The sequence below is a fragment of the Radiomyces spectabilis genome (genome assembly GCF_025331425.1).
Source record: "Radiomyces spectabilis strain NRRL 2753 chromosome Unknown BYT42scaffold_2, whole genome shotgun sequence".
NCBI classification, from domain to species: Eukaryota; Fungi; Mucoromycota; class Mucoromycetes; order Mucorales; family Radiomycetaceae; genus Radiomyces; species Radiomyces spectabilis.
The window spans coordinates 378224-404812 of record NW_026251927.1 but is presented as its reverse complement, the minus strand read 5'-3'; the positions used below and the strand labels follow the sequence as shown (position 1 = coordinate 404812).

General features: G+C 43.7%; 8 protein-coding genes across 8 annotated transcripts; 6 read left to right on the top strand and 2 right to left on the bottom strand.

Moving 5' to 3' along the window:
* Positions 1–199: 199 nt before the first annotated feature.
* On the top strand, positions 200–2731 carry BYT42DRAFT_490070 (glycoside hydrolase superfamily; the record flags this gene model as incomplete). Its single annotated transcript, XM_051563978.1, has 1 exon — positions 200–2731. The coding sequence occupies one exon, from the start codon at positions 200–202 to the stop codon at positions 2729–2731; it is 2532 nt and encodes an 843-aa protein (XP_051426888.1).
* Positions 2732–3628: 897 nt separating this feature from the next.
* Positions 3629–5728, top strand: BYT42DRAFT_489440 (uncharacterized protein; the record flags this gene model as incomplete). The annotated part of the gene is made up of 8 exons (XM_051563941.1): positions 3629–3987; positions 4088–4202; positions 4269–4424; positions 4502–4648; positions 4744–4899; positions 5001–5108; positions 5232–5371; positions 5437–5728. 8 exons carry the CDS (start codon positions 3629–3631, stop codon positions 5726–5728), a joined length of 1473 nt encoding a protein of 490 aa, XP_051426887.1.
* A 376-nt stretch (positions 5729–6104) lies between these two features.
* Positions 6105–8428, top strand: BYT42DRAFT_490235 (ammonium transporter AmtB-like domain-containing protein; the record flags this gene model as incomplete). The annotated part of the gene is made up of 9 exons (XM_051563991.1): positions 6105–6176; positions 6254–6355; positions 6425–6509; positions 6540–6659; positions 6727–6761; positions 6862–6910; positions 6976–7045; positions 7148–7185; positions 7251–8428. The coding sequence occupies 9 exons, from the start codon at positions 6105–6107 to the stop codon at positions 8426–8428; spliced, it is 1749 nt and encodes a 582-aa protein (XP_051426886.1).
* A 684-nt stretch (positions 8429–9112) lies between these two features.
* BYT42DRAFT_475679 (uncharacterized protein) lies at positions 9113–9688 on the top strand (the record flags this gene model as incomplete). The annotated part of the gene is made up of 2 exons (XM_051563615.1): positions 9113–9368; positions 9444–9688. Coding segments are annotated over 2 exons (501 nt in total), but the record flags the coding sequence as incomplete, so codon positions are not given.
* A 6112-nt stretch (positions 9689–15800) lies between these two features.
* BYT42DRAFT_610213 (uncharacterized protein) lies at positions 15801–16526 on the bottom strand (the record flags this gene model as incomplete). Its single annotated transcript, XM_051571376.1, has 2 exons — positions 15801–16318; positions 16445–16526. The coding sequence occupies 2 exons, from the start codon at positions 16524–16526 to the stop codon at positions 15801–15803; spliced, it is 600 nt and encodes a 199-aa protein (XP_051426884.1).
* A 156-nt stretch (positions 16527–16682) lies between these two features.
* BYT42DRAFT_175335 (Metallo-dependent phosphatase-like protein) lies at positions 16683–18668 on the bottom strand. Its single transcript, XM_051562388.1, has 4 exons — positions 18436–18668; positions 18144–18370; positions 17935–18065; positions 16683–17872 (listed from the first exon to the last, which is right to left on the bottom strand). The coding sequence occupies exons 1-4, from the start codon at positions 18574–18576 to the stop codon at positions 16806–16808; spliced, it is 1566 nt and encodes a 521-aa protein (XP_051426883.1). The 5' UTR covers positions 18577–18668; the 3' UTR covers positions 16683–16805.
* Positions 18669–21996: 3328 nt separating this feature from the next.
* On the top strand, positions 21997–23934 carry BYT42DRAFT_554955 (ANTH domain-containing protein). Its single transcript, XM_051566625.1, has 8 exons — positions 21997–22090; positions 22152–22240; positions 22325–22454; positions 22538–22740; positions 22802–22913; positions 22987–23138; positions 23200–23296; positions 23362–23934. Exons 1-8 carry the CDS (start codon positions 22024–22026, stop codon positions 23895–23897), a joined length of 1386 nt encoding a protein of 461 aa, XP_051426882.1. The 5' UTR covers positions 21997–22023; the 3' UTR covers positions 23898–23934.
* A 992-nt stretch (positions 23935–24926) lies between these two features.
* BYT42DRAFT_490214 (Spc98 family-domain-containing protein) lies at positions 24927–26415 on the top strand (the record flags this gene model as incomplete). Its single annotated transcript, XM_051563988.1, has 3 exons — positions 24927–25772; positions 25846–26226; positions 26290–26415. The coding sequence occupies 3 exons, from the start codon at positions 24927–24929 to the stop codon at positions 26413–26415; spliced, it is 1353 nt and encodes a 450-aa protein (XP_051426881.1).
* Positions 26416–26589: the final 174 nt, after the last annotated feature.

Sequence of the window (26589 nt, the reverse complement as noted above, 5' to 3'; positions counted from 1 at the left end):
ATCCATTTGCCCTGGGACCCCTTTTTTCTTTGCATCAGCTCTTTTTCTTTTCCCTTTCCTTTCTGTCTTCATTTTACTTTCAAAGCACTCCCTTTTTTATCAAGTTTGACCGCTTTTTTTAAACCTTCTTTTTTATTGTAATAATTTGTCAAGTATGGATGTACAAGAAGACTGGCCCGGAAATATTGGGCAACTGTTGATGTGCGGTTTCCATGGCACGACACCCAGTCAAGGCATCATTGACCTCATTCAGCATCACAACCTGGGATCGGTCATTCTGTTTTCGCGCAATATTGAGTCGCCGGAACAGACCAAAGAACTGACACGGTCGTTGCAAGAAGTGGCTCGTCTCGCGGGTCACCGTCGTCCTCTCTTTATCGCGGTGGACCAGGAGAACGGCGTGGTGCGACGTCTCGGTCAACATGCCACGTATCTTCCTGGCAACATGGCACTTGGCGCGTTGAATTCATCCTCTGCTGCAAGGGATGTGGCTCAAGCGACAGCCGAAGAAATGTTAGCTTTGGGTATCAACTGGAATTTGGCTCCTGTGTTGGACGTGAATAACAACCCTTTGAATCCCGTCATCGGCGTAAGATCGTATGGTGAAGATCCCGACTTGGTCGCACGTTTAGGCATCGCTCAGATCGAAGGATACCAAATCAATGGTGTCGCTACCAGTGTGAAACATTTCCCAGGCCATGGTGACACAGCCACCGATTCCCATTTGGGTGTTCCCGTCATTGAGAAAACCTTGGATGATCTCGAAAAGGTCGAGTTGATCCCGTTCCGCAAAGCGTTTGCCGGTGATAAGAATTCGTACCCTACCAGTGTCATGGTGGCTCACGTATCGTTACCGCATCTTATCCACACCAAGGGTCACGTCGCCAGTTTGTCGTCCGAAATTGTCAACGACTTGTTGAGAAAAGAGCTAGGATATAACGGGGTGGTGATTACCGATTGTCTGGAAATGGATGCTGTCAAAGATACCGTCGGCACTGCTCAGGGCGCATTGGTGGCACTGCAAGCCGGAAATGATATTGCCATGGTTTCCCACACCTACGATTCTCAGCGGGACGCTGTGAATCGATTGAAGACTGCGATCACTAACGAACAAGTCGACAAGGAAGCTCTGCAAGCGTCATTGAAGCGAGTGGCTGAGCTGAAGGATCGCTTTTTATCTTGGGATTCGGTTTTCAAAGACGATGATCTGAGCCAAATTGGTTCTGACAAGCATCTGAAGCTGAGCAAGCAATTGTACGACCGTGTACCGACGTTGGTCCGTGACCGTAAGCAACTTTTGCCGCTTCGTCCAAAGGAGTCCGACAAGATCTTGTTCTTGGCCGCCCACGTTCCTCTGACGCTCGCTATTGACTGTGATCCAAGACCATTCAACCCTTTCCATGACTCTTTGGTTCGACGCCACAAGAACGTGGAATACATCATCTTTGATGAAGCGACGAGCAATTTGACGGAAAAGATTCAGTCCGCCGACTATGTGATTGTCGGTACCGCCAATGGCAACCTTCATCCGTACCAAGTGAATATGGTGAAACTGGCTCATGAGCATGCCAAGAAGCTCATCACGGTCGCGGTGATCAATCCGTACGATCTCATGACGTTTACCGAAATCGACACTCACATTGTCACCTACGAATACTCGCCTCCAGCCCATGAAGCGGCAGTACGACTTATCATGGGAGAAAACACATCGTCCAGCCGATTGCCCGTGACCATTCCCGGCGTGGGTTGCGGTAAAAACGAAGAGCGACAGTGCGGATACCATGTCAGCGATTACCACGACAGCGATCTGAAGGACGTGTTTAAAATTTGGCAAGACAATTTCCAAGACACTTGGCCACTTTCGTTCGATAAATTCGAATTGGTTCTACGCACTTCTCAGGAGCCCCGACATTTTGTGGTTCGAGCGTCTAAAGTAAAGGGCGAAGTGATCGGTTTTGTTTCCACCCAGATGGTTGATTCCGTAGGCCAAGTGGCCTTGCTGATGGTCGCGCCCCAGTATCAGAAGCAAGGTGTTGGATCGTTGCTGCATGATCATGCCGTGGCATATCTGCGAAACGCTGGTGCCAAGTCGTTGAAGTTGGGATCGACGTATCCTCGATTCTTTTGCGGCGTACCGGATGACGATGCTCAAGGCAAAGCAGCGCAAGACGTTTTCGAGCATCGAGGATGGAAGTTTCAGGGCGGACCAGTGTGGGATCTGAAAGGCGACTTGACAAATTACGAGACGCCGCAGTTCGTGGTGGAACGTATGAAAAATGAAAATGTATGGTTCGGTCCTATCAAGGCGCGTGAAATCGATGATCTGTTTGCGTTCCAGGAACAATATTTCCCGTACTGGTTGTCGACCTACAAGCGTCATGTGGAGGTGGGTGATTTGCAGGATCTTATTGTGGCAAGAGAAGGAGGCGAAAACGGACCGATTATCGGCAGTCTTGTGTTGTACACGACCAACCAATCGAATGAAAACCGAGCTGATCTTATCTGGACGGATGAAAGCTTGTTTGGTCAGCAAAGTGGTGGCATGGCTTGCGTTGGTGTGGCAACGGAACAACGCGGTCGAGGGATCGGATTAGGCATTGTGGCGCATGGTAACCAAGTACTGAAATCTCGCGGTGTGAAAACGTCCTATGTCGATTGGGTCGAGCTGGTTACATTCTATGGCCGCTTGTCTTACCAAAAATGGCGTAGTTATCGTCTTGGGTTCATGTAAAGTTTGAATCCAAGCCTGCCTATTTTTCTTTTGTGAACAAGCGTCCCCATTTTGTATTTCTCGGTTAGTGAACTATACACGTGTTGTGTAGAGCCCAAAAAGCCGTTTTGACGGGGATTTTTCTTCTTTCTATTCAGTCTTTTTAGCAGATTTTTTACCTATCCTTTTTTATATCATCTTGTATCTCTTTCTTTATAAACAAGTTATACTATTGTTTTTTTTTTAGCATTTGGGAAAACCGGTGTTTTTAGGGTCTTCTTTTTTTGGAGCTTTCTTTTTATATACTCTCGACCATAATAGCACCACCCTACACAAGATAAAAAAAAACGAGCTTTCCTTAACTTTTGTTTCTTCTTGGTGTGTTGATTATTTTTTTTCTCACCATTTTTTTTGATATTTTTATTCCTTTGCTCAATTTTTCACTTTCTCTGCCTATTTATTAGCTTGGATTTTATGGCGCTGGCAGCCCGTCCTCAACAGCAGCATCGGTCGGTTTCTGCCAAACTGATGCCAAGAGACAATGCTGGTCTTGCCTACCATCATCCAGCGGATTCTCTAGCACCCACCGCTGCCAATAACAACCGGCCGCATTCCTATTCCCGGTCACCCCAACATCATTCCAGCGACTATATCAACACGGCCATCGACGATGATGACCAAGAAATCACCCTTGACAACGATGTATTAATGTCGCCATTGGATCTTTCACCGCCCAGTTCCCCCATTCTCAGCAGCCGACGAGATGAACGGCCTTTGGTAGCACGATCCGTGAAAGGAAGTTTACCACAACGTCAGTTGTCCACCGACGTTACCAGTGTACAGACCGAACCAGCCACCCCCACCGACGATGTCATGGATCGGATGACGGTACCTAAACGATATTCGACCACCCATTCCATGGTATATGTACCGAAAAAGGTGAAGCGACGTTCGCTGTCTCGAAATAATACCACAGGTCACACACTCTCGATTCCTTCCGATGCTCCAGACAACTATATCAGTGAAGATTTCGAGAAGGAACTATCGGCTCGTCGCAAAGCGTTTCGTCGCCTTTCTCGACGAAAACAAACGCATTTAGACGACGACGATGACCGGGTGCTCATGGGCACTCGCATTTCCGAAGGTCACCAGAACTACGTGCTCATGTATAATATGCTCACGGGCATCCGCATTGCCGTTGGTCGAGTGTCAGCCAAGATTGATCGCCCATTGGTAGCCCAAGATTTCACAGCAGCGCATAAACTGGCGTTTGATGTGTAAGTTGAAAAAAATAGTAAAAAAAAATCATGGGTAAGGAGGTCAAATACGAAGAGAAGAGATATATTAAAAAAAAAAAAAAAAAACTTTTTGCCACAGCACAGGAGACGAATTGACACCGGGTGCCAAATATGACTTTAAATTCAAAGATTATGCACCTTGGGTATTCCGTCATTTGCGAGAGAAATTTGGTATTGATCCTGCAGATTACTTGGTAAGTTTATCGAAGGCCCTGACACTATCGCTTCGTGCTTATCTTTTCTGTGCACAACACCACCAGATCTCCTTGACAAGTAAATATATCTTGTCAGAGTTGGCTTCCGCAGGCAAGAGTGGCAGCTTCTTTTATTATTCAAGAGACTTCCGATTTATCATCAAGACCATCCATCACACCGAACACAAATTCATGCGGAAAATTTTAAAGCAGTATCACGATGTAAGGAAACTCCTTTTTTCCTTTTTCTTGCACGTCCACTGTTTCAATTTCAGGGAATAGCTAAACGTATTTGATAGCACGTTTGCAATAACCCTGATACTTTATTGTGTCGCTATTATGGGCTACATCGTGTCAAGTTGCCTCATGGGCGAAAAATTCATTTTGTCGTCATGGGCAATGTATTACCACCGAATAAGGATATCCATGAGACATATGATCTAAAGGTAACCTTTTCTTGTCTGACACGGACGACGGGTTGCATTGTGCGGACCTGGCCGGTATATTAATAAGCTTTGCTCACTATCATTTATCTTTGCAGGGTTCTACTTTTGGCCGTTTCCTTCCAGAAGAGGAAATTAAAAAGAACCCGTACGCGGTGATGAAGGATCTTAACTGGGAGAAACAGAAAAAGAAGCTTCAGCTCGGTCCGCGGAAACGAAAAGTGTTTATCAGTCAGCTTGTGCGCGATGTCAAAGTAAGTCAATAATACTTTTTTTTCTCCACTTTGGCGTGATTTCCCGATGTCACAATGATAAGATAACGGTACTTATCATACAATATTGGTATGGTTATCAGCTTTTAGTGCGATTGAATATCATGGATTACAGTTTGATGATCGGCGTCCATGACTTACTCCGTGGAAACAAGGACAATGTCCGTGACTCGACGTTACAATTTTTCCAGGTAAATCAAAATAGTTTATACACATGTATGCAGCGAGAGGAGGGATGTTATTGTAAAAAATGAAAAAAAAGGCATGTGAAAAGCATATGGAACAATAGACTAAAATGGTTTGTTTATCCCAAGCCCGACACCAAAACCGCCGAACGACGAGCGTCGATGATGAAGCGACGTCAAAGCAAAGCTCAAGTCTATCGTCAAGCCATTGCCGAAACCAATCCTGATAAAGTGGACGTTTCCGAACTTCCCGATGCCATGTTTGAAGAGTATGTATCCCCAAAGGCTCCTCCAATTGGCACTCAACTCAACAGTTTTAACATGTTTTATGTAGACGGCGCAATTGCATCTTTTACGCAGATGAGGGCGGATTGCAGGCCACTGATGAGCAAAACCGGCCCGGTCCGGTTCTATACTTTTTAGGCATCATCGATATCTTGACTCCTTATGATGTGAAGAAGAAATCGGAGCACTTTTTCAAATCAATGACACAAGACAAGTATACCATCTCGTCTGTGAAACCCACTCTGTACGGTGATCGGTTTATGGGTTTCATGGCCAAGGCATTGCTACACAACAATGATATTCCACGTGAATACCAGCTATCCGATACTCCACAATCGTAGCCTTTTTTTTATTTGATATTTAGCCTATTTTATACCTATCAAAATCCAAGGGAAAAAAAAGCCGTGCTTTTTGTTATTATTCAGTTCAAATAAAATAAAAAAACAGATAACAAAAAAAAGGAGTTCAGTGTCGCGAATCATTTAAATACCCGATGAGAGTGCACTCCAATCTTACGGTCCGTTTCCGACTGATTGCCTATCAATGCATGCACCTTACGCTTATCAATAAGGGCTTATCTCTTTAACTTCTTTTTATTTTTTTTTATTTAATCTTTTGAATGCATTTTGTTTATCACTGATCAATCACTGTTATTTTTTTTTTGTCACTTTTTTTCATTTAATATTACCCTGTTAATTACAAATCATATCTGAGGAAATGGCTGCTTATACAATTGATAATGGCGACACGGCTTGGGTTATGGTGTGTGCTGCCTTGGTATTTTTGATGGTACGATTCAATGATCAACAGGAAAAACAACGAGATCAAAAGTTTTTACTGTTCTTCCGTTCCATGGAAAAATATAGTCTCCAGCGCTCGGATTTTTCTATGCTGGATTAGCACGCGCGAAAAATGCGCTTTCACTCATGTATCTCACTGTATTATCCGTGGCCGTGGTATCCATCCAGGTATGAACTTGTGGTATAAGTAAGGCATGATGATAATGCATGATGCTGATCCTTTTTTTTTGAATGCAGTGGTACCTTATTGGCTACTCCCTAACTTTCTCTGAAACTGGCGGCGCGTTTATTGGTGATGCACGTGCGTTATTCATTAGACAAAGTGGAGTAATGAGGAGACGCTAACATTAAGACGACTTGACAGAGCACTTTTTGCTTCGAGGCGTAGGTCAGGCGCCGCAACTTCCCAGTCAAACCGTTCCGGCTTCCGTTTTTATGATCTTCCAAGCAATGTTTGCCTGTATCACACCTGGTAAGTCAATCATCTCGCGTCATTCATTCCTGTTTACAAACCTTGTCGATTTACATATCATTCGTAGCACTTGCTTTTGGCTCAGCCGCGGAACGCATGTCGGTAAGTTTTTTTTTCTCCGTGACTAATAAACTAAACAATGGGGAGTAAAATAATAATCCACTTATTCTTAAACTTGTTTGATAAAATAAAAAATTATTAGCTAGGCCCAGCCATTATCTTTGTATTTGTGTGGACCACATTGGTATATGGTAAACAAATGCTTTTGTTCCAGGAACACTCATCAGTTGATATCTAACCGTAAAATGAAAAATAGACGTTATCACATGCTGGGTTTGGGGGCCTCAAGGCTGGCTCGCCAAATTGGGCGTCATGGACTATGCAGGGTAATAATATTTTGGATGACTTGACCACACTTTTTTTTTTCAGCATTCCCCCCGCACCTATCCTTATGACTTGAATATGAGCTGATGAATACGTTGTCTTAGTGGTACGCCGGTGCATATTGCCAGTGGACTTGCTGCAGGTGAAATGACAAAGTTTTAGACCACTACGATTTTTTCTGATTCTCACACCCATTTTTCTTATCAGTGGCCTATGCCATGGTGCTCGGAAAACGCCGGGATTACAATGAGAATGTAAACACTCCTCACAATGTTTCGTTTGTTTTCCTGGGTTTAGCCCTCTTATGGTTTGGCTGGTTTGCTTTTAACGCTGGTAGCGCCTTGGCCGCCAATGCCCGTAGTGTGAATTCGCTTGTTTGCACGCATCTGTCTGCATGCGTTGCCGCCATGGTTTGGATTCTCTTGGACTACCGCCGTAGTCGCAAATGGAGTATTATTGGTCTTTGCACTGGCGCTGTGGCGGGTCTAGCCACTGTCACACCGGGCTCCGGTTTTGTCAGTCCCAGTAGCTCCTTGGCTTTCGGTGCTATTGGGTCCATCGTCTGCAACATTGCTCTCAATTATAAGCACAAATACCGATTTGACGATGCCTTGGATGTGTTTGCCGTTCACTACATTGGTGGTCTTGTGGGCCTTTTGTTAACTGGAATCTTTGCTCAACAATCCGTGATTGCTTTGGGTTACCCTGAAGGCACATCGCTGGACATGATTCCTCAGGGTGGTTGGCTCGACGGTAACTGGATGCAGCTCCCTATTCAATTAGCTGCCATTGCTTCCGTTTCCGGCTGGTCATTTGTTGTCACGTATGCGATCCTTATCCTTCTCAACAAAATCCCCGCTTTCAAGCTACGCCTGGACGACGAAGCTGAACTCCTCGGTACCGATCTCTCAGAAATGGGTGAACGCGCTTATTCGTACCTTCCTTTGGAAGACGACCAAAAGCATACCCGAACGGCGTCAGCCAGTTCAAGCGACATTGATGCCGTCAACGAAACCATGAAGGTGACCCACACGCATCCGCCGACGGAGCTATTTGGCGGTGCTCTTCAACAACTCATGACATCTCCTCGCGACATCGTCAAAGGTGTGCCAGAATTGATCGAACCACCTGTCCAACAAAGCCATAACCCATCCCACCGTTCCTCAAATCCCAGGCATACCGTCGACATGATACAGTCGACAGGTGGCGCGGTTTTTCAGAAAAGCAGCGCTCAAGTGCGAGAAGAGAAACAAGAACAAGAATTCGTGGGAATGGAAGATCAGCCAATGTCAGTGACAACCCACATGTATCATAATAACAGACCCAACACCCACCACAGTACTAGTACTTCTTCCACCACCGTCACCAAAGAAAACGAGAAATAAAATACGGCGAATAAACTGATAAGCTATAGGCGAACATTCCAATTCTTAAAGAATTTCAGATGTCTTCTTTTTTTTTCCTCAAAAGTGCATTGCTAACGTGCAGAAAAAAAAAGTCAACAGCTTGTACCTTATAATGATCTTTTTCTTTCGTTTTTTTTCTTTTTACTACTAACTACTTCCCCCCACTCACCCACTGTGCAGTTCTAATCAGAATGTTCAAGTAAAAAAATAAAAAAATAATGAATCATAACGGGCAAGAATCCCCTTTTTTTCCCGCCTCCTTCTTCATCTGTGCGCAATCCTAATTATCCTTATTCAATCTTTCGTTGTGGAACCCCTTGTGAAAATCTCCCCCTGTGGATCGCTCTTTCTTCTTTTTTCTCTCTTCATCTCTCACTGTTATATCCCCATTCCTCTCCTTAGAAAATCATCGGGTCCATGTCTAGTACTCATGAATCTCTGTCGGATGTATATTCTACGACGACTGCCACATCCAGCGTATCTGCCACAGCAATGCTGTTATCTTCCCATAACCTTGCTATACCGACAACGGTGACTTTTGTCTCGCCTTTGGTGATCACCATCACAGACTATGTTACGCAAACTGTCACTCCTACATACAATAGTTCCGCAGCTGAAACACCGCATGGAGACACTGATTGGTTACAACATGATTATCCTCTATTGCCAATCCTTATTGCCTTTGCTGCAGTGGGCGTTCTATCCATTTTTTCCTTTATTTTCTGCATGATATACCGATGTGCAACACAGAAAAAATTGCGACACAATGACGATCCGGATCAGTATCCTTTTCCACAATTATCGCAAAAGCCAGAGAGCGACGCTGCAAATCCAGGTCGCTCCATGTCACGCATTCTTCCGTGGCTGATGATAAAATCACCTAATAATGAACGCATGGAATCTGAAAGAGACGCTCACAGTCGCCCAATGGGCCATGTTGCCTCGGTCAGGTCCACTCAACAGCCCTGGTATCGATGGCGGTTTCATCGTAAAGTAAATGGGGGAAATAAGACCGAAATTGTAACGTCATCTTTGCCTGGCACCTTTGTTCCTATGCACACCAGTCCGCTGACGTTGGTCCCACGGCATGAGATAATGGGCGATCCCAGCCGACGACGAGGCGTGGATGAAGTGGATATGTGGGAGCAACGACAACAACAACTACGTCGACCACCCATGTGGCAATTTAATGGCGATTTTCCCGATTCGCCGCCGCTAGCCCAACTGCATGAAACGTCAAGAGAACCATCCTCAGTCCATATCCAACAGTACGATCCATCATTGCATCCGCGAGATTTATCCAAATACATTGTAGAGTCCTCTCGACAGTCCATTGTATGAAATGTCGTTCAACTTCTCTTTTCAAAGTGTTTTTTCTTATTCTCCATCCCGGATATTAATACTTTGAAACCATAATTTCACTAGATTTCTCGAAGGCCATCTGAAAATACCTTGCAGGTCACCACAGATGGGACACCTTCCATACCACATATACCAGCTGCTACTCATGCAATGCCGTCATCCATCAGTCTTCCTCCATCGCTGAATCGGTTCTCTCAGCAACAGCACGGCGATCCACACAAAACGAACGGGTTCGGGTTACGCTCGCAACCAAGCGATGTGACCATGGCGAGAAACATGCTAACCGAAACCGCTTCCAATGACAGTAGCGATCAATGGTATGGTTCTCCCAACCGCAGCCCAAGTCTTTAAATATCCCTGACATATAAAGTACTAGTAATAATTTTGTAACCTCCCTTAAAAATAAATGTGCACTTTCCGAACGAGATTCCATTTTATTTTTATGAGCCAACACCTCCCATTGGTGTAGCAACTGACCTTTTTTTAAGACCTTTGGCTGGCTGTTCCTATGGGGATCTCTTTCTGGCAATATGCGTTACGAATCACTCAGCCTCACAGTTAATTTCCAGCATCTGTCAAGCTATTTGTGATTTTGGCAGGTGACTTTTATAGGTTTAAGAGACATCTTTGTATACTGTGATGAAAACCATAGTCCATGATGACATGTCATGACTCGGAACTATTTGCTGCGTTGTCAGACAAACTTATTTTTGAGATAAACTTGATGTGTATCTTGAATCTTCAAACTTTATGCAGTCAATGGGAGACAAGGCTGCGTCAAATCGCAGTCAATGAACGCGCAAATGTTGATTTTATCGATTCGCGTCAATGTTTACTTCATGCGGTAAATCCATATATGAATAAATAAAGTGTCCTACAAGGCTGCAACTGGGATTTCCAGAATAAACAATGGATCAGAAAATAAAAAGGCTGTTTTTCCCCCCAATCATCAGTTGCCGCCTTTGCAAATTACTGTATTTTAGCGCATATATTCAATGTGACCCACTACCTCCCAGCATTCGGTAAAAATAAACAATGCAACAAAAGCTGCCAAGTTCACCCCAGAACCGATATGATCCTCAGTAACCAGAGAATCCTCTGTGGCCGGTGGAGACCCGATATTGAACTATTGTACTACTCCCGATCCATAAACTCAGTGTATGACAGGTCTTTCTCAGGCACATCAGTCTTGGCTCTTGAGGAGACTATTCTATCGTAGTTTATCCAGCGTAAAGCTTTATATATTTACTACTACGGATACTTGGACAAACAAATACGTCATTGAGCCACTCCTTGAAACATGCACTGACATCATTATATGGACCTGTCATTTAGGCCAGGTACTGTACGACCAGTAAATTCAGGGACACATAGGATGACGGATCAATCCGAAGATTATGTTGCAATGCGGAACTAAACTTGTGAGTTTTGGCAAATGTCCTAATCATGCACTGCTTTTGATGTATGTGAGAATTTCCTTATCCTCTTTTATGCATAAAGCATACAGCCCTCCGCCCGCCTCCTTCTGAAATCGAAACTATTCAGTCGCAATTACCCGCCCATGAACAAAGGTAACAAAAAAATACTTCCATTATCTGAAAAGCCTTTGTATACAGGCTAGCAAGAAAAAGAGAGATGCGTGGGTTGCTTTCAGTCGGCCTGTCGCATTGACAATCAGTTCACCAAGTTTGTTCCAGGAAAGACAAAGGTCGATCATTGTGAGAATTAAAAAGGAAATCGCTATTAAATATTTACTGGCCGTTGTATGGATCACATATCAAGCTACGATCATCATCTACTGCATAGCTACTGCAGCCGATTTGCTTAATTATGGTCACCGTCGGTCGCCGATAAAAATGTCATAGAGAATTAGATGCAGGAAGTAGAGAATTCTAAAACAATACACATACTTGAGAGAATCGGCACGGAGTTGGTCGTATAAAAGAAATTGAGGTCGTAGTGGTGCCGTGTTCGAGATTCTTTGTAATGTTCAGGAAGCATTTTGATCCAATCTCATGTTCATGGAGCCTCACCATAACATTACGTGTTCAATTAGGAATTGACATTGCTGGACGCACAGTAACAAGAATACATAGAAGATTATCAGTTAATTAGTATTAGTATTCTCACTAAAGTGCTAATGGCCATAAATCGGCATACCACACAACAACGACGCGCTTTTTTTCTGAAAGTTTGGCTGTGATTGCCAAAACGGGTAGCTTGCTTTCTTTATCTGAAACCGGATGCCAATTTTGGCGTTAAAGGTCCTTGTGACCTCAAAACCAATTTTTGTAAAACAGGCCCGTTTCGCTCTAAAGACGTCGGGAAAAAAGGCAATCCAAGGTGCTTTCCCTAATTACAAATCAAAAGTGAACTTGGTTGAGCTACCTTGCCACAAAAATATTTCACCCCGACCATGCGCAAATTAAGGTTCCCGTTGTGTAACATCGCCACCCAAGTAGGCTTTTAGGCGGCCGTATCCTTCCGTTAATCCCGAAAGTGACCGCTTTTTAGTTGCATATAAAAAACGGGCCTCCAGAAAACGCGCTTCTTTTACGCCTTTTTCTGGCTTTTTTCTGGTAAGCCAACTCTTTAATCCTCTTATTCTATTGGTCTAGAATCTTACCTATTTTTTATTTTCTTTTTTATAGTGGTGAGCAGCCTGGTCTGTTCTCTCTTCGGCGCGGCTAAATAACGAGCAGTTTCATGGTGAGTAGACTTTTCTCCCCCTTTTTCTATTTTTTTTTTTTCAACAAGGCCGTACTAAAAGCAGCTTTTTTTACTTTTTTGGGCAGAGCTACGGCGAGCTCTATTGGTCTGGTCCAGGTCCTTTCCTCGGTTGTTCTGGTGTTCGTCAGGAACCATCCCTACCGGTTTGGGCGTTTGGGTTTTCCTTCACCCTGTCAAGCAACGGTTTCTTTATGAGACATGGTTTACAGAGACATCACCCCGTGGCTGCTACTGCCGTCGTTGCTGCACCCCCAGGTTTATACAGGCGCAACTCTGTATAAAACCTCCGCAGGAGAACTGGTGCTTCCTCAACGGAGTCAGTCATCGGCTACGCTTCTTCTTGTGGCAGTTCCCCAATGCAGATGGGCCCAGTAGTGGTGCGGGTTGCCCGTGACCTAGAAGCCTGAATGGTGTTTCCAGAAATTGATCCCATACCCGTTATTCCTGATGAAGCTCAGTCTAATGGCAGGATAAGTCGTTGTAACGGCTTCCAGTATTTACGCGCCCTATGAAGGAAGGTAACCGCGTCTGGCTTTTCTGGCCCTGTTTCTGTCTTTTCCCTTGACGCAGAGACCAGGTGCATTACAGGTCCGGGAATGGACAACCGTACGCAGTCTTTGAAGCATAAGCTATTCTGCCGAGCCTGTGGGATGGCGAAGGCATCCCTCCGTAGCTGTTGGAACCTTATGCGGGATCACAAATCGGTCCCAGCTGCAATATGATTGTTTGCAGGAAAGTTGGGAATAAGCTTGATTGTCTTATTCCTGAAATCTAGTATCTATGGACGCTTTCTGTGTGATCCACCCCCACTGCAGTGCAAGTTGGCTGCAGGTCTTTGGATTTAACTGATTCTCGTCCGGAAGGGGGTCTTTTATTTCTGAACCACACCGCAGCGTTTTAGTGGCTGTGGGCTGTCTGATGTGCAAGACTGAAAAGGATTTGCCATCTAAATGCGAGCTATGGAGGGGTTTCCTGCGTATAATAAATCAAAGAAAGATAATAGGTTCTTCTTTAGCGAATTAACGCACTACCTCGCCCATCGGCTTTGATGGGGTAGGTGTCTCTTCCTGAGTGCGGCGGGGAGGGATTTCTTCTGCCTATATCCAAATAATTAGAAGAAAAAAAAAGCTATTTTGGCCGCCTTAGTTTAGTTCTCCCTGTGTGGTTTCCTTTCTTTGTAATTTATTTCTCTTGAATAAACCAGTCTCTTTTTAACTACTCCATCTGTCACTGAATAATAAAACATTAGCTGATTGCTTTGATTCCTATGCGATGTGTGATTTAGTAGTTGCATGCGGCAAATGGGTACCACAGAAGCTCTCAGCGATCGTAGCTCCTTTTTCAAGCAGATTCACTCGCGTTCACCCGGACTGCAATCACGATCCCAAAACGAGGAATCGGCAGCAAACTTTCGCCAGCAATCCTGATGCGCTCTTTTCATCCTTGATTACATACAATAGAAAAAGTAATGGCGGCCCCCCTTCGCAAAAGAGAAATGACGATGAAAAAAAAAAAAAAAAAAAAAAAAAAAAAGACTCGTTAGATGACTGAATCATGGCTTGTACTCAGTTTTAAAGACGAAATGGCTCGCAATGATGAGTCGATGGGTACCAACTGTATTGCGTTGTGGTTAAGCTAAGGCCTGGTCGTCCAGTTCCGCCTAGGATATTGCATCGCCTTCTCAAGCTGGATCCACCGGTACACAATGTTACACCGACATGTCGATCCTGGAGGTAATCTCATTTTCAGCACCAAAAAAGAAACCTTACGTGTCTTTCTATTTCGTTTAGCCACTGTTTACTATGGATACTTCGAACTTGTACTGATTCGACTCGATGTTGCATGGCCCAAATCATGTGAAACTACCAATTTCGATGAAATTAACGGATTCATCTCAGTCCCACAGTTGAGGTAATAAAAGGCAAAGATGGTCGTTTGCAGTTCCTCGGACACCCATTTCGACCCACATCCAAAAAGATATTTGGCACCGCACTCATGGTTTGTATTTTCCATTCATATTGTCATTCTTTCCTATGGTTGGTAGAGACGTGGAGGTATCTCATTTTGGTATGATCTGCATCTAGCTTATAGTTATATCTGAATGCAACTTCCTCTCATTGCAATGTCTCGACACCAGTATTTGCGCGATTTCTATCTGCCTCTTCCGCTTCCCTCTAGAAACCGTATGGACAAACATCGTCTATAAAAAGGTCAATGTCTTTAGACGATATTACTTCTCATAACATAGTTTGTAGACTCGAGTATTTATAATCGTCCAACACAAATATTTTTTTTGTCTTCAAATAACAGCTCAATGCTGAGTGTGACAAAAGGGTTTGTGTGGCGACAGTTTCTGGTAATGCGACACCCATATTTTTCAGGACCGTAAAGCGACATGAATTTTTCAGAGGTGATTCCTCATACTAAATGCTGCAACGTTTTGTTCTCGAAGCGACTTTACTGTCTGGATGCACTTTACGCAATAGGCGCATTTACGATCTTTGAAAATCTCGATAGCTTCCTATAACAGGATCCGATGCACGAAGACATTCTATTCACAGCCACCTTAATTTGGTAATTTTTGGATTGGAACATTTCAGGCGGCGGTCATTGCAAGTCAGAATCTTGCGGATGAAGTGAATACATGCAATTGCATTCTAAACCACCCACTGGCCTCCTAATGTTTTAATCCAGTGGCAATTATATGGATCATGAATGCAGGAGCGTCCAAATTACGAACAGATAATCAATCCCTTTTGGATACCAAAAGCGGGGAGCTGTTTCCTTGTTTTCTTTTTGGTGAACGGGACTTCAAATCATCCAAGGAAACGGCTTTCACGCTGGTTATGGTAATCATAGTTATATTGCAACCATGTCTTTTATGTCGCCTTTTATCATCAGGATAATGCGAATTTTGGTTTCCAGATATCAGCTAGTTACCGACGGCATGACCAATGACTATGAACAAAAAGGGAGAGAAGATAATAATAATAAAAAAAAATTGTCAACTCAGCAATGGGTCTGAATATGCGCACGATGGGGTTTGTGGAATTGACGAGCGGCGCGGCTTGGCTTTCAAAACGATACATCGAATTCGTGCTGGTTGGGCAACATCATTGATAACAAAAAAGTAGAAAGAGAGAGAAAAAAAAAAGAGAAATGCTTGGTGCGGCTTTGTATGAGTTTATAAAAATCTGTACATGGGAGAACTGTAAATATGTTATGCGGATGTTGTGCAACAGGAAAAAAAAATTCAAATTCAAAGTGCTTTCGAAATCATGGCTTGAATCACACCTCGCTTGGCGATCTTGACGGCGGATACAGGAACACTGGTGGTAATGTCGGCGGGTACAATGAGCGATGAATCTTGCAAAAGTTTGCCGAGATGAATGAGTCGGATTTGCTGGGTGGTAGGGTCAACGTGAGCGTAAAGCAAACGGCGCAAGCCTACTGTATCGATGTAAGGAGGTACACAAGGTATCTCCAATTGAATATCTTGGGCAGTGGATGATAATCTCACCAAGATAGGCCAGGACGACGGTGGATTGGAATCATGACTGTCTTTTGCTGAAGCGATCTGTACCATACTAGGGTTGGTATCGTTGTCATCTTTGGATTCGGATGGCGGATCATCCACATGGTCCATTGTCGACGTTAGGTGAAAGCCGGAGCCCGATTCCATGGTGGAACGAGGGGAAGCCGGTACGATATTAACGATAGGTGGCAAAGGCATACGACGAGGTACTGTATCGGATTTTGCAGGACTATTGCTAGAATCTGTAACATACAATATACACAACAAAAGTCAGCATGAATATCGGTGTCTGGGCTTGGACACTTTTCAAAGGTCCCGTGGATGATTACGAAAAGAAATACAAAAAAGAAAACAAGTACGACGCTTACGGCCAATTTCAGGTGGATTTCGTGAGGATACAGTCATGTCCACTTCATGATTAGTGGATGGACGTGAAGCACAGCAGCCCATGATGAAAAGACAAAAGGCAAAACAGCCGTGCTAAAAAGAAGAAAAAGAAAGGAAGAAGAGAAGAATGAGAAAATGAAAGACAGAAAGGGAATCAGCGGGTCATCAATTATCGATGAAAACCCAGGAGCGGAGTCCGACGTTGCCATGAATTTTTTTTTATTTCTCTTTTTATTTTCTTTTAATCGTTCCGAGGATGACTCTTTTTTTCCCCCTTTATCATTGGCAGTGATGACAATTGATTTTTTTTATTTCACATATCTTTTTTGTTATGGCATTCAGCTAGTCATTGGCTGCTACGAGACGGGAACGTACATCGTCCAACCATTGGTGCCAAAGTTTCCACCACGATCCTTTACCACGTGAGTGATGTTGGCAAGGCGATCCATGTTCTTCCATGGAAAGATCTGAGTCGGTTTGTACAAGCATGTTATTCAAGTATGTGTTCCACAACTTCTCGCCTTGTTCCGATTTTTCCATCATGCGTTTTGCCAGGTCAATCCAACTGTCCACACTGAGATCGGTCATATTATACGTTTCGTCCGTACTGTATTCAACTTCAAAGGTTGGCAGAGTCAGATGATCTTGCATATTCCAGTATGTCAGGTTCGAGAAGAACTGTGTATACTGCGTCCAATCGCCTGTTGAGGTGTCGTACTGATTCATACGGAATGCCGGATAATACACTGGCAGTACAGGAGGAGCCACATGAACCGCTATCAACGAATCACTATCAAAATGGCGAGCCTTTTTATACTGCCTACGGAGTGAGCGGAGGAACTTCTTCATATTGCGCATAATTCCGATCGTGCCTTCTTCAGCCGTGTCCGTGTCATCATGATGACCATGCCCATGCTTGTGGTGACCGTGCTTACGATGGTGACCATGTTCTTGCTCATTCCTTCGCTTGAGTAACTGGAAATGATCCATGTTCGCATGACCGTACATGTGACCCGCAATCACGTCTTTGTATTCCAGCGATACGTCGATATATTCGTCCAGACAATCGCGGTAAAACGTTTTCTTTGAAGGTACAACATGGCCGATAACGTACACTTTGACATCGTCGTTGCGTGCTTGAGCCAGAGTGGTGCGCATCCAAGCAATATGTTTGTTGCCGGGATCGTCTTGGACATGGCATCCTTCCACGTCGTCATTGGAACTGAAAAAGTACATGGTGTTCAATGACATGACACGCACTCCCGGTGCCACATCGACTACAAAGTAACCGCCTTGCTGGAAAGTTGGTTGCTGATCGAGAGGAATCAAGTCCTTCCATATCACACTGTAAGCCTGAAGTTGAAGATCAAACGGTTTCAGTTTGTTGTGCGGGTGCACGTCATTATTGCCTAAAAAAAAACGCATGCATTAATTCCCTTCTTTCTCAAATCTGTGCGTAAAGCCGACGAACCGATGCATGGTACAATGGGAATGGTCGTGTTATCTGAACGTACAAAGCTCTTCTGGAGGAGGTTAGTCATGTCCCAGTTATATGTGAGAAGTTCCTTGGTAGTTCGAGGTCGTGTGGAATCTGTGTCATGTCTTTTTGGGTTTGGAAGCAAAGACGGATTTTGGTAAGAACTTGAACACCAACGGGCTCCAGTCAAGATGTTTCGTTACCTTGCATTATCTCCAGTCCATATAATAAAGTCGATGTCATCCCTCCACTTATTGGCAATGTAATTCACCGTGTGCTCCGCTAATCGCATGGGTGCATCACAAATCGAGGTAGGGGTGCCCCAGAAACCAGCTAATTTTCCGTGCCGCTGTTTTCGATGTCGATGCTTTGTAGGCGCATCGTGGCACGCCGATTTAATAACAGTATCAGCCTCGTAATAACGGTCAACCTACGAGGAAAAACGGATCAGTAGGGACGTTCACGATGTTTTGGGGTTGCACTTAAAAAACGCACATGGAAGTCAGTGACATGCAAAAAGTGACCATGGGACTGATGTGTTATTTTCGTGTCGATAGTGTTGAACGGCTTCTGCTGGAAATCAAAAGCCAAGCATGTGGTAGCAACGGATGCTAGACTCAAAAACGTTAAGCGCATCTTCCGAGAAAAAAAATGACAACGTTCTAGCGAGAAATAGAATGTCAAGATCCAAGGCAGAAAATGGAAAGGGACATTCTTTTTATCTCTTTCGAAAAGATGCGGAAGCCCATTTTTCAAACCCAGCGAGACATTCAAGGCGCTGCAATTTTCAACGCAACTGTCCAAAGTCCACCCATGACGTTACTGAGTTCGGACAGCGTTCGGCATAAAATCAGATCATAAGTAAGCAGTTCACTACTTTAGGCAGAGGAACAGAGAGAAAAGAGAAATTGACAGTGGCAACATTATATGCATTGTCTTGATGACTTGGATGCTTTATCCACAAATTCAAAAAGCCCACAAAACGAACCTCTATTATAAAAATTACCAAATTAGGAGGCAAGGTATTTTTCACTTTCCCTTTCAGCCATTCGCTGTTTGCTTATCTGTTTTTCGGCTATTCCGCTCGTTTGAGATTGATTGTTGTGGAAAATATTTGAAAAGCTTATATGAAAAGTGCTACTGGCAAGATGGCCATATGCAATTGGCTTTTGGGGCATCATCATACTGTTATCTCGCTAATTTTTTAAGTATTTGAACCCCTCCCTCACAGTTTCATGAGATTCAAACGTTACTTGATTACATCAGGCTTCAACTAGGTCAAATAGTTCTTTTGTTCCAAATCCGATAATTCTTTCTGCGTCAAATCTTCTAGGTAGCTCTAACTTGTGGGGGTTTCTCAGAGCATGAAAAAATCTATGTCCAGGATGAACGTTATCCGAATCGAAACTCTTTTATAACTCAACCCAACGATCTATAGCAGAAATATTACGCGCACAAATTGATTACGTTGGCTCACCAAATCAGTGATCGGGCGGAACACAAAGAAGCGTCCTCACCAAACACGGCTGGATGCCGGAAAAGGAAAACTAAAAAATTTCAGCTGAGTGCCAAAAGTCGATGGCCGAATTTTTGTGGGATCCGATGTTCTCATTTCTTGCATCTTCAGTGCAAGAATCGGTCACAAAAACCAGCGTTTTGTAATCTTAAAGTCAACAGACAACGCCTCTCGCTGATGGATTCTGTCAGTTAGAGAATGCTGATGCCTTTAAAATCGATCGAATATCACAGGATATTACTTCCAGTTCAATCGTACATTGCATTTAATTATATTACGACGTCATTTTTGATCTTTTCAATAGCAATATGTGCTATTTTCCCTGCCTGCGCAGCCGTCCGTTATAATTGTCAGTTGATGGTAAAGCAAAGCGTTATCGTACGGTCGGTCACTACAGATAACGTCTAGTTTGTCTGACAAGCCTGTCCGCGACTTTCGTGCCCAATCATTTGTAGTGTTGGACTGAGGTTGGCTGATGATTGGGCTCAATGTTTTATTAGAACTTTTGCATCGATGTTAAACGATACCATTGGGTGTGGTTCGAAAGGGTGGTCAGGATACTCATCTTTCGAATCAAAACTGTTCTTGTTCTTCGAGGCTTTGTAATTATGTTCTTTAAAAGTGTTAATGACAGCTGTTGTAAGCTAAGTGGCTTTTTGTCCTTGTTTCTTCAATAAGCACCATTTTTCTCAGATTACTATGGCATGAACGATGCCGTTACAAATGATATAGTGATTCAATTGATCAAGTCCTTGAAAATGTTCTTTTACTATGGTGATCATGCACGTATCGTTGCATACCAAATCTTAACAATTTGAAAGACGACGACTCTCTGTTTGACCACAACTGGCGCAAACGGCATCTTGCTGCTGATTGTTTCGCCTATTATCGTGAAAGTGGGCAGCGAGGCATGGTTGAAAGATAAAAAAAAAAAAAAGGTTTAACAGGTCCTGATAACTTAGTGTTGATCTGATTTACAAATCGCTAATTTCCCAAAGACTTAGAGCTCTTTTTGAAGAAAAGTGGTTGATACGACCGGCGTTCTTCTGTAGCATCCTTCAATTTGGTTTTTTTGTCAGTTATACTGTATATGTCCTTCATTTTCAATTTTCAATGAATCGAATAATACAAGCAGACGTGCTTCGATCTATGAATTCATGCATCAGAAGGGTGACTATTGTTTCAATTTTATCTTTTTCCTTTTCTCTCTCTTGATAAACCCTCACTATCATTGTATCAAGATTCCATCCGCATCCATCATCCAGACCATTCTTATCCCGTGTATTTAAATCGACTACCATCCTCAAAAAAGTAAGCGTCGAGTGGTCTACCATCGATTTTGCTCCGGCAAAACAGACTTACCTCCCTTTTTGTCCATCCTTCTTCCAGCTACAGGTTTTCTCCGTTTTCTTTTCGCCTGACAAAGTTCTGGATACTATAAGTTGACTTTCTCTCGCCATCCATCCATCCATCTGGCGAAACCGGATGGCGTCAAAGGCCATTGTTGGTGGTGTGGCTCTCTTTTTAATCAGAAAAACGCTTACGTGTCCTCTTCAGGTTCCTCTCCTTTGGATTGCTTCTCATGATATGGTATTCGAGTTGTCTTCCCGATTATTGTATTTTGTAGTTCATAGCTTGTATTTTATATTTCATGTACATATTCTTTTCGCATTTTCCTCTATTTTTTCCACAGGGCTTTTTAAGAGGTTTTTACTGACGCGACCATTGTTTTTTTTTATCATCATATACTATATTTGTTTTTCTTTCTTTTTATTCGGGGGACTCTCAATATCTGGATTACAACTCGAAATTACCGTCACTTCTGGCCACATCAATATTTTTTGCCTGCTCAAGCCGACACCACCGATCCATCGCTTAACTGTCCCTGGAAGCAATTTTATTTTCCACATCGAAGAAGCAGCTTACCTGGCGGTCCGTATCATCTTTTTTTTTCCGGTACACCATTTGGTTCAAAGGCAAGGCCAATTTCTTTTCCTTTGCTATGATGTAATGAACGTATACTAATTCAAAAAATTTTCAATGTTATATAATTCAAATCATGTCAAGCGATCAATTACTATCGAAAACTCAAATAACAAAGGTAAAATATCTTGACGAAATTTGAATCAAATCAAAGAGCTTACTAACTCATTTTTTTTAAATACCCAACATACCAACAAATCTTTCTAGATCTATCATAGCCTGGGCGGGATGGAACTGAGGGGGTCAATCAGTGCTGCCCTGCGCGTGTACAGAAACAACTCACGTTGCAACGTATGCCATAAGGTTGTCATTAATATACCAAAGTTTCGTCAAGAGTTCTCGCCCAGGTTATGTCGTGTATGCGTTAGGTTTTTCGTCTGACGAAAGTCGCTCAATGTAAGGGGGCGGCCTCCGGTGGCAGGCGGCATCCATTGCACAGCGGGTTTACAACTATTATTTTGAGCTCGCTAGGCTCAGAGGATTGAGTATCAAAATTACAGTTAGGTCGGCTATTTTATTTTTCCCGCTTTATTGTGTTGCCATCCCCACCAATTGCTGTGCTTTCTATTCCCGGAACCAAAACTATGGATATTGCGATACGTAAAGCTACCAGACTGGAGTATCGTCCCCCCAAAAGAAAACACTTGGAAAGTAAGCGGCCTAGATAAGCTTGCGGCTTTTTATTGTACTGACTCATGTCCATGGCGCTCAGCATTAATTCGATGGACGGTTCAGAATCCGGACAGCATTGGCGAAATTGTCCATTTGTTGGAAAAGAGGCTACGGGAGAACTCTTGGATCGTAAGTGTAACTGATACGATTTATGTGGTTGCAGGATTGAAGTACGATACAAAGGAGACTGAGCGCACAATGGAAACCCAATAGATAACATTTAAGGTTCTGATTATTTTGCATACATTGATGAGAGAAGCGAACGGTGACAATATTTATGGCTATATCGAACGAAATAATATGGCTGTGTTGTCAACGCATGGATTAAAAGAAAAAGCATCAGGTACGTTTCTTCCTCAAATTTCACCGGTGTTCCGTTCACTCATCCATGAATGATGACGATTTTATTTCCATGTTTGTGAGCAGCCATGAACAAGATTCAAAATATTCACACCTATTGTTCCTATCTGGAGAAAAAGACGACTTCTTTTCGCCAATTGAAGAAGGATTACGTGAAACTAACCATGAAATCACGAGTCGGACGATTACGGCATCTCGCTGTGAATGATGGATTACTGAAGGAAACCAAAGTATTGCAAGAGCAAATCGAATCATGTTTACAGTGCAAGGTACGGAGGCTTTCTGTTATCTGTATCCTTTGCAGCGCATGGACTCAAAAGCGCCAATTAGTTTCAATGGGATGCAGGAGATAATGCGATTAATTTTAATGCATTTCGGTTGGTGCTTGAAGACTTGTTGGCTCTTTTTCGAGCCGTCAATGAAGCGGTGGTGAATATTCTTGGTAAAAAAATCACGTTTTTATATATACAATATTTTTGACGATGAAGGATGAGACTCATTGTCATTATTTGCAGATCACTATTTCGCAATGGAGAAAACAGATGCTAGATCAGCGCTTGATATTTATAAACGGTTTGCGAGTCAAACCGAGGACACCATTGCTTATCTGGATCGAGCACGCAAAATACAGTCGGATTTGTCCATGGAGATTCCGATATTAAAACATGTAATATCTGCTTCCTCGGCTAGATCACTCGCAAAAGCTAACGTTAGTTTTGGCGTTCTAGGCACCGTTATCATTAGCTGCTGCGCTGGAAGAATATCTGGATGCACCGTCGGCAAAGGAAGAAGAAAAACGAGTGCCATCACCGAAACAAACATCAGGTAATATGTCTTTTACATCAGCATGATCAAGCAAACTGTTGCTAATACGATCGTCATTTCGCAAGATCAAACTGCATTATCACCTCCACCGCGATCGGCAGCCCCAGTGATTGACTGTTTGACCAGTCTCGACAACGAACAAACTACTCTATTTATGCCGAATGCACCTTTCATGCCTTCTCAGCTCACAGGGTTGCCCATGCAACCACAAACGATTCCTGTTGCTTCATTATCATCTGTGACAAATAATCCGTTCCGGGCTTCTACAGCAGTTCTTTTATCACAAAATACAGGCTTCCAGAATCTTCCGATTCCCGGCAACGGCTATTTGAATCAATCTTTTTCTACGTTACCTACCATGCCAACAGGTCAAATGAACCCCTCCTCTAATCCATTTCGATCCAGTACCCTGCCACCTCAGGGCCTTCCAAACTATAGTGGGTTGCAAGCTCAAATGACAGGCTGGCAAGGAGCGCCGTCCCCGTCCGCCGGTTTGGTGACACAGCATGTCACCGGAAATCCATTTACATTTACCATGGCCTCTGGACCCAATACGGGTTATCCTGTCACCTCTAATCCATTTTCTCATGAATTCCAGTAATTTATGTAATAAAAGACCGAAATATCACCCTCCCGCATTCTTTCTCTTCAACGACCGTCGTGTGGCGGACTTTAAAATGAGCATGTCATTTGGAGCGCGCTGAAAGTGCACGTCGTGGTTTCTCACATTGTGGACTTTTTTTTTGTTTTTAGTGCGTGCTGAAAAAGAAAGAGGTGTGCGCCCATGTTCCATGAGCTCCTGTTTGCATTATCCGGTTTCCCTGGCGATGTGTTTGTGCCGTATCCACCTGCGCCTGACATAGCTACCACGTATGCCGTTCTCCCTGCATTCCCTCTTCTACACGCGGCCGAACGCGAATCCCTGAATCGGTTAGGGCAGTTGGGATGGATCTACGCTCAATTGAATGGCTTTGTCACCTCGACCAAGAATCTGAAGCATGCAAGGCAAAGACAAACACAGCCTCACGGCGCGTACGTTCAAGCGATGATAACTGCTCTGGAAGATACGCTAAACGAATACCGGCAAACGCTTCTTGATATGGAACAACGCATACTCAATAAACAGGACGAAGCAGGAGCGGGCATCATTCCATTATCGTTACTTACGTCGACCCTAAGCCGATGGGAGTTACTGTTACCAGCACTGTATGACTTTGTTCTTCGCTTGCAAGAAACACCGGAAGCTTACCATGGATGCAAACTGTTTGATTTGTTGATGAACCAAGCGCGCACAGGGATCTACGAACTACGTCTTACGATGGAAAAAATGATTCACTCGGCTCACGATGTTCTCTACCGACAGCTGACAGCATGGATGGTTTATGGACAATGCGTGGACCCTTATAACGAGTTTTTCATTCAACGAGTCGATAGCGACCAAACCAATGCCGCAGGATGGCAGCGTCATTACACACTGGCCAAAGACCGAATTCCGTCTCATTTAACATTGGCGGTGGCAGAATCTGTTCTGTTTGTCGGACGGGCGATCGCTACAGTGACGGAGATGGATACATTCACAAAGTCCATTCTACGCGAAGATCCTCAGAATGACGAATATGATTCAAAGCAAATGCTGCAGGGCCAGCTGTTACTTGAAAACCGACAGAAAATACAGATACCTAATGATATGAAGCACCGCCATCTCCAGCTACTCTTCAGTTTACATTCGCAGAAATCAACAGCATCACCATGGTTAAGTTATCCACAGCAGTTGCAACAAGTAGTCCATGATATCCAAAAATCCACCGCGGAATGGCTGTTCTCCCAGGTCCTCGTCGATCGCCATAGTCTGGAGCGCTACCTTTATTCGTTTCGACAAATGTTTTTACTTGGTCATGGTGACCTGGCGGTCAATTTGATTGAAGAATGCAGCCACTGGAGACGCCGATCGATTCTTCGCTCAGGGGACAAACGATCATCGTCTGGACAGAGCAGCGACCGTGAATCCACACGATCGTCGTCGCATAAAAGCGCCAGCACCATTTTCAGACATCAGGAACTGAATGCCTTGCTGGTCAAAGCATCGGTTGGCACGGATGCAGAAGATACCCTTCACGGCTATTCGTTGCGTATTTTGGATGACAGTCAGGAAACCGGATTCGCTGACCTGTTACTCATGGATGCGCAATGTTGGCTTACCTATGAAATGCGATGGCCTATCGATCTGTTTTTGAGTGAAGCCGATTTGGCGCGATATGGCGAGCTGTGGTGTTTTCTTATTGGGTTACGGAGCGTTCAAATGTCTCTCAGTGGATTATGGCAATATTTGCGTGGTGGCAAGGAAAGCGATCGATCTGAACAGTGGATACACAAGGGTAATCATGGGAATGATGAAGAAGGATTCGAAGAGCGGCTCATTTGGCGGTTACGATCACGTATGATCTTCTGGGTCGATGCTCTGTGGAGCCACATGCAGGTACGTGCAATGGTTGTTGTTTGTACATCATTGAAGGCCACGAAATACTGACTGAAAGTGGTGTGGCAACTAGGCCAATGTCATTAATACACATTACGAGAACCTGATCGACATGGTGAGCCCCTGTTCGGAGCAGAGCAAGAAGCGGAGATCAGTGTCCAAGCCGGCGACGCTTGACTTTGAAGAGATACAAGTGGCACATGACGATTACCTTGGCAACATTACGCGTGGTTGCTTATTAACGTCTTCACGGTGTTCCGAAGCCATGAATCATACGCTTCGTACTTGCGTGGACTTTTGTGAATTAGTGAAACAGTTGTCGGAAGATGAAGAATGGTTATTCCGCAAACGACGAAAAACCACCAAGACGGCGAGCGAGATCGTGCGTCAGTGGACCCAGCCGTCGACGCTTGCGCAGAATCCCTGGATTCATCGCATCTGTGAATTGGAAGAAGTAAGGCGCTGGTTACAAATAGGTTAAGCTGGAATACTGTGATTATTAACGACGACATTGTAGATATTCAACAGTTCGACTGAATTATTTTTCGAGTTGATAACGCATCAATCTCAGGAAGTGAAATCCAGCGGCAATTTGGATTTGCTACTAATGCAGCTTGACTATAATAACTGGTATTCCAAGTAATTTATTGCTTAGAAATAAAGAATTTACAGTCGGCACATTTGTACATATCAATCATATCATCGGCTATTCTTTTTTTTTTTTTTTTTTCTCTGGGATGTGTGCTCGTGTGGATCAAATTAAGGTAACGGAGTGAGCGGACAATCAAAACAAGCGAGTGGGTCGCTGGAAAGTTCT